Source organism: Natrix helvetica (genome assembly GCF_964273705.1).
Source record: "Natrix helvetica genome assembly, chromosome: 2".
Lineage (NCBI taxonomy): Eukaryota > Metazoa > Chordata > Lepidosauria > Squamata > Natricidae > Natrix > Natrix helvetica.
This window is the reverse complement of record NC_138552.1, coordinates 272,882,983-272,889,796: the sequence shown is the minus strand read 5'-3', so window position 1 is coordinate 272,889,796 and position 6,814 is coordinate 272,882,983. Positions and strand designations below refer to the sequence as shown.

General features: G+C 47.0%; 1 protein-coding gene across 1 annotated transcript in view; it reads left to right on the top strand.

The window, feature by feature from the left end:
* LOC309387461 (maestro heat-like repeat-containing protein family member 2A) overlaps nt 1–6,814 on the top strand; it is a gene marked incomplete at both ends in the record, with an annotated part of 57,887 nt that overhangs the window by 996 nt on the left and 50,077 nt on the right. The window contains 4 exons of the mRNA XM_081943942.1: nt 37–179; nt 3,907–4,032; nt 4,709–4,871; nt 5,946–6,044. Coding sequence (XP_081800068.1) covers nt 37–179; nt 3,907–4,032; nt 4,709–4,871; nt 5,946–6,044 — 531 coding nt within the window. The remainder of the gene's footprint in view (nt 1–36; nt 180–3,906; nt 4,033–4,708; nt 4,872–5,945; nt 6,045–6,814) is intronic.

Below are 6,814 nucleotides of genomic sequence, written 5' to 3'. Positions count from 1 at the left end.
TTATTTTACCTAAATAATTTTGGGACTTTTGCGCAGGACATCTCTGCTCCATCCGTCAACTGTTGCAATTCCCAGAAGAAACCAACCCGAAGGATCTAGTATTTCATATAATACATGCAGCTCGTAGCCAGCCAGCCGTTGTGATGCCAGCACTCATGACGATCCTCCAACAGGATGAGGTAGGGAAAATTGCTCTTTGAAGCTCTGGATTATATTCAGGGAAGCCAGGGCTCCACCAAGGCCTAGAACTTTCTGCAGTCTATAATACAATACAATACAATACAATACAATAGTAGAGTTGGAAGGGACCTTGAAGGCCTTCTAGTCCAACCCCCTGCCTAGGCAGGAAACCCTATACCGTTTCAGACAGATGGCTATCCAACATCTTCTTAAAGGCTTCCAGTGTTGGGGCATTCACAACTTCTGGAGGCAAGCTGTTCCACTGATTAATTGTTCTAATTGTCAGGAAATTTCTCCTCAGTTCTAAGTTGCTTCTCTCCTTGATTAGTTTCCACCCATTGCTTCTTGTTCTACCCTCAGGTGCTTTGGAGAATAGTTTGACTCCCTCTTCTTTGTGGCAACCCCTGAGATATTGGAACACTGCTATCATGTCTCCCCTAGTCCTTCTTTCTCTTAAGCTAAACATACCCAGTTCCTGCAACCGTTCTTCATATGTTTTAGTCTCCAGTCCCCTAATCATCTTTGTTGCTCTTCTCTGCACTCTTTCTAGAGTCTCCACATCTTTTTTACATCGTGGCGACCAGAACTGGATGCAGTATTCCAAGTGTGGCCTTACCAAGGCATTATAAAGTGGTATTAACACTTCACCTGATCTTGATTCTATCCCTCTGTTGATGCAGCCTAGAACTGTGTTGGCTTTTTTGGCAGCTGCTGCACACTGCTGGCTCATATTTAAATGGTTGTCCACTAGAACTCCAAGATCCCTCTCACAGTTACTACTATTGAGCACGGTACCACCTATACTGTACCTGTGCATTCCATTTTTGTTGCCTAAATGTAGAACCTTACTCTTTTCACCATTGAATTTCATTTTATTAGATAGTGCCCAACGTTCAAGTTTGTCAAGATCCTTCTGTATCTTAAGCCTATCTTCTGGAGTGTTGGCTATTCCTGCCAGCTTGGTGTCATCTGCAAATTTGATGAGTTCCCCATTTATTCCCTCATCCAAATAATTGATGAAGATGTTGAAGAGTCCTGGGCCTAAAACAGAGCCTTGGGGTACTCCACTGCATACTTCCCTCCATGTAGATGCAGTTCCATTGAGGACTACACGTTGAGTGCGGTTGGTCAGCCAGTTACGAATCCATCTGGTGGTGATGCTGTCTAGCCCACATTCTTCTACTTTATCTAGTATAGGTTATAGTCTACCTTATCAAAAGCCTTACTGAAGTCCAAGTAAACTATATCAACAGCATTCCTCTGGTCCACTAATTTTGTCACATTATCAAAGAATGCAATAAGATTAGTCTGGCATGATCTGTTTTTGTCTAGATCAGGGATGTCAAACTCGATTTCATTGAGGGCTGCATCAGGGTTGTGTTTGACCTCGGAGGGCCAGGGGGGATCATTGCCATGGTGGGCATGGCACGACTCATGTTGGGGGTGCCTGTGGTAGCCAAGTGCTAAGACAGGACTTCCCTGAGACCCTCACTCTCATTATAATCTTCCTTTCTTCCTTTCTTCCTTCCTTCCTCCCTCCCTTCTTTCCTTTTCTTCTTTTTCCTTCATTCTAATTTCTTCTTCCTTCCCCTCTTCCCTTATTTTTCCTTCCTTACTCTCTTCCACTCTTTTCTTCTTTGTCTTTCCTCTTTCCCTTCGTCCTTTCCTGTTGTTGTGGTCTGCCAGTGGAGCTGGTGGTAGGCTCAGACAGTGAGGAGGTTGGGGAGGAACATAGGCCAGTCCTGGAGTCTGGGGAAGGCTCTGAGGAGGGCTCTGTGTCAGAGGCAGAGATGGGACCAGGGCCGTCCGACAATTATCAGTTGCCTTCAGAGTTGGTTATCAGTGGGGCAGAAGAACAGCTGGAGCCTCTTCCCGATTTGCCCATGTGCAGACCTGCCAGGAGAAGGGAACAGTTAAGGAACAAGGGCTGACTTGAGAGTAAAGAGGAGCGAAAGGGGAGTGGAGTTTGCAGGAGGCAATTAGTTCAAATAATTAGTTTGAAGATTTGCTTGTGACTCTCAGAGACTCCTTACCAATTATTTTCTTGTACAGCATTTCTTTTGGAAGATATCGGCCTGGCAGCTCTCCAAGCCTGATAAGGTCGGTGGTTGCAAATTCAACCTTGAAGGACTCTTCGTCAGGAAGTTGCTGGATGTGAATGAGATGCATTCACATTAGCTTAATAAAAAGGGGGTTGGTCGGGACAAGGAATCTGCTTTGTGATTTTGTGAAGCCTAGGTCAGAACACCTGTTCCTTTTTGCATGCTCAAACATTTATCCTTTTGTTTTGTTTTTAGTTTGTTTTGATAACCCTCTGCCAGCGAAAGCGGAGCACACGTGCCCCTGAGCTCTGTTTTCACTGGCAGAGGCACCATGGGTTGGTCTTTTGCTGTTTCCAGGCTGGCCCCACAAGCCAGATCTAAGCACTCCATGGGCCGGATCTGGCCCACGGGCCTTGAGTTTGACACCCCGGGACTAGACTCTAGAGCAGTGTTTCTCAAACTTGGTGACTTTAAGTCCTGTGGACTTCAACTCCCAGAATTCCCCAGCCAGCTATGCTGGCTGGGGGATTCTGGGAGTTGAAGTCCACAGGACTTAAAGTCGCCAAGTTTGAGAAACACTGCTCTAGACTACTCAGAAACAGCACTGCGGGGTCAGTAGCAGAGGTGGTATTCAGCCAGTTCTGACCAGTCCTGGCGAACCAGTAGAAGAAATTTTGAGTAGTTTGGAGAACCGGCAAATACCACCTCTGGCTGGCTCCACCCCCATCTATTGGCTGTCTCCCAAGTCCCAGCTGATCGGCTGGGTCTTCTTCTGTTGCCTTGCACAGGAGAACAGAGCTGGAAAGCAGGTTAGTGGGCTGTTCTGACCCCCCTCTCCATGCCTGTGAATAAACCAGAACACAGGCTTGGCTGTTTGCCACTATTTAATTTGCTGAGATAACAAATCCTTTGGCTGAGGCCCAGACAACTCACATTCAAGAAAACAACCCAGATAGTCCCAACGAGCAGACACGGCTAGAATACATGGATTTTCTTCACTGCTAATTCGAACTGTTGTTTCCTGCAAATGTCCCCTCCCAATGCCTCACCTATAATAATTGGAGGGGCCAATCCAGAACCACCTGTGCTTAATCATCTTCTGTGAGTCTGCCTACAGAGTTGCTGCTTCTGTTTCTCAGCCCTTCTCAATCTAGCATCAGGGACAAACTGCCTTTGATCCTCCCTACTGCTCCATGCCTCAGGCGCCTCCTGGTGGCCAACCAGCCCCTCTGGTTCCTGCTCTGAATCTGAACCCTGCACAGGATCCTCCACATCGTCCAGGGCAGACTCAAATGATCCCTCGCTATCCGAGTCCATCAGCACCTCAACTGGATCCTGCTGGGCCACAACAGTGGGGTGGGGTGAAAATGAAGATTTTACTGTATCTTGCCCTGGAGTGGGGTGGAAATAGGGATTTTGCAGTATCCTTTCTCTGCCACACCCACCAAGCCACTCCCACCAACCCACACCACACCCACAGAACTGGTAGTTTAAAAAAAATAATCCCACCACTGGTCAGTAGAAAAGGATCTCTCTGTTCTGCCCCCTCTTTTTGTCACAGAGATACCAGTTTCTGACCCTGCAATTTGCTATGTTCTGACTCTTGGTTGTGTCAATGAATCAGGGCTTCGTTCCATCCCTATGCAGAAACGGTCTCTCTTCTCCCCACCCCCACCCCTTGCAGGGCGCTGTCTGGGAGAAGGTGGCCATCTACCGCAGCCTTCGGGCTATGCTGGAGCGTGGCCTGGAGGTGGAGCCTGCCTGCAGCTTTGTTCTCACAGCCTTGAAGCAGCTGAGAGCATCTCTGTTGGTAAGCAGGAACAATGTAAGCCCATGATGATGAATCTTTTTGGCACCGAGTGCCCAAACCGGAATATGCGTGCATGTGCATGCGCCGCAGCACCGGAAAGCCAAAGACCAGCTGGCCGGTGCATGCCAGAAACCTGGTCTTCAGGTTTCTGGCATGCACATACATGCCGTCCAGCTGGTCTTTGCACGTGCCGCATCACCAGAAACCCAAAGACCAGCTGGCCAGTGCATGCCAGAAACCTGACGACCAGGTTTCTGGCACGCACATACGTGCCGTCCAGCTGGTCTTTGCACATACCGCAGCACCGGAAACCCAAAGACCAGCTGGCCAGTGCGTGCATGCCTGTTTTTTGGCTGTTTTCAGGCCATTTTTCGGGCTGTTTTTGGCCTGAAAAATGGCCTGAAAATGACCCCAAACTGGTAGACTTTTGGCAGTTTTGGGGTCCATTTTCAGGCCAGTTTCCGGCGCTCCGGCACCCCCGAAAACCAGCTCTGTGTGTGTGCAATGGAAACCAGAAGAGCAGCTGGCGATGGCGCATGTGCCGACAGAGAAGGCTCTGCGTGCCACCTCTGGCACATGTTCCATAGGTTCTCCATCACGGATATAAGCTGTATTTGAACAAGCTGTATTATTCGAACACCTAATATAGTCTTCGACCTCATTCTTTTTTCGACAGGAGGTGCCTTGGGAGCTCCAGGTGGCTGTCAGCAATGCACTGGCCAGTTTTGCTCGCCGACATTTCAGTGTCATCATGAATGAGCTTCAACGACACCTCAAGCCTTTTGGGCAGCCTGATGAGTTCACTCTCCTCACTTTGGGCAAAGTCACAACCATGAATGGTAGGTTATAGCTGGGGGAGTGGGTGAGAGTGGAAAGCGACTGCTTCTGTCCCCAATCGAAACACATCCGGACTCATATCAGAACTGGCATCCAGATGTCCAGTTCTTGTCTTAGAGGGACATATAGGTAGTCCTCCATTTACAACCACAATTGAGCCCAACATTCCTGTTGCTAAGTGAGATATCGGTTAAGCGACTTTTGCCCCACTTAACGAACTTTCTTGCCACAGTTGTTAAGTGAATCATTGCAGTTGTTAAATTAGTAACATGGTTGCTAAGTGACTCTGGCTTCCCCATTGGCTTTGCCTGTCAGACAGGTGGGAAAGGTGATCACCTGACCCCAGGACACTGTGACTGTCATAAAAATGAACCAGTTGCAAAGCGCCTGCATTTTGATCACATGACCGCGGGGATGCTGTAACCGTCCTAAGTGTGAAAACAGTCGCAAGTCACTTTTTTCAGTGCTGCGGTAATTTTGAACAGTCATTAAATGAACTGTTGTAAGTCGAGGACTACCTGCAATTTAAACTCAAAAAAAAAAAAAAGTACTCTGCTCTTGCCCTAGATACGGGAATAGTCTGTAACGTAGAAGTCAAAATAGTCTGTAACGCAGAAACTCAAGACCCACCTGTTCCAATTAGCTGGCCTAGCGCATTTATAGTCCCATTTTTAACCTCCTGGCAAACATCTTATTCTGGGGTAGTTTTTTTAGGGGTAGTTTTTAATGTATCTCTAATTTTAATTTTAATTATTATTGTACAGTTTATATGTTACCTCCTCCATCTATATTTATCCATATTTATCTATATCTGTATGTATTTATATTGTGTTTTAATATGACTGTACACCGCCCCGAGTCCCTTCTGGGAGAGGGCGCGGTTTATAAATTAAATAAAAGTTAAAAGTTAAAGTTAAAAGTAGCTCGTGACTTTTCCCAAAGAGTTGCTCAACGATCTTTGTTTTTTGATGAATTCCCATTTCAGAGTTTCAGATTTCTAAAATGATCAACACTTCTCTTTTGACAAGCTCTTTCTCTCCCTCCCTCCCTCCCTCTCTTTCTTTTCCTCCCCTTAGTGTACCACTGTGTCCCCTTCTTTGGGATCACCTTAACCACCATGCAGACAGTCACACGTAGAATTGAGGATACCAGGAAGCGCTGGGCCCTCTGCACAGGTGAAACTTCCAGAGCTGATTGAGGTTTCCCCATCACAAACCTTCAAACTCTTTTGCTGGCAGCTCTGGGAATCGCACAAAGGCTCAGACCCCCATGAGCCAAGCACTTTGAATGTTAATTGTTCTGTTTAAGTGTGTTGTGTGAGTGGTGCAGTGGCCTAGAGGTGGAGCTTTCCCCTCACAATCGGGGCTGTGAGTTCGATCCTAAATCGAGGCAGATATTTCTCTCTCTGGGCAGAATGAGAATATATCTGCTCAACAAAACTCTGCATTGGCGACAGGAAGGGCATCTGGCCAATAAACACCTAACTCCATTCAGTTTCCCAGGCTCCACCCCGCAAGGTATTATGAGGTCGTTAAAAGAAGATGATGTTTAAGTGTGTTGTGTGAATGAAGCCCCTAAGAAATGAAAAAGAGAGAAAAATGTGAATTGGGTGGTTGACAAATGAAAATTTGTTCATACAACACCCTAAGCCAGGGGTGTCCAAACTTGAGAACTTTAAGACTTGTGGACTTCAACTCCCAGAATTCCCCAGCCAGCTGGCTGGGGAATTCTGGGAGTTGAAGTCCACAAGTCTTAAAGTTCTCAAGTTTGGACACCCCTGCCCTAAGCCAAATTCAAACCAACCAGTTAGGGCTAAGCAAAAATGGACCTGGATTGGATCCTTCAAGCGGAAGTGTCTTTCCTGGGTTGGAAGAAAAGTCCTTCTGGGTTCAGCTCCAAGTGGGAAAAAGACACTGGAAACATGGAAGCTGCTGGGAAAGATGGT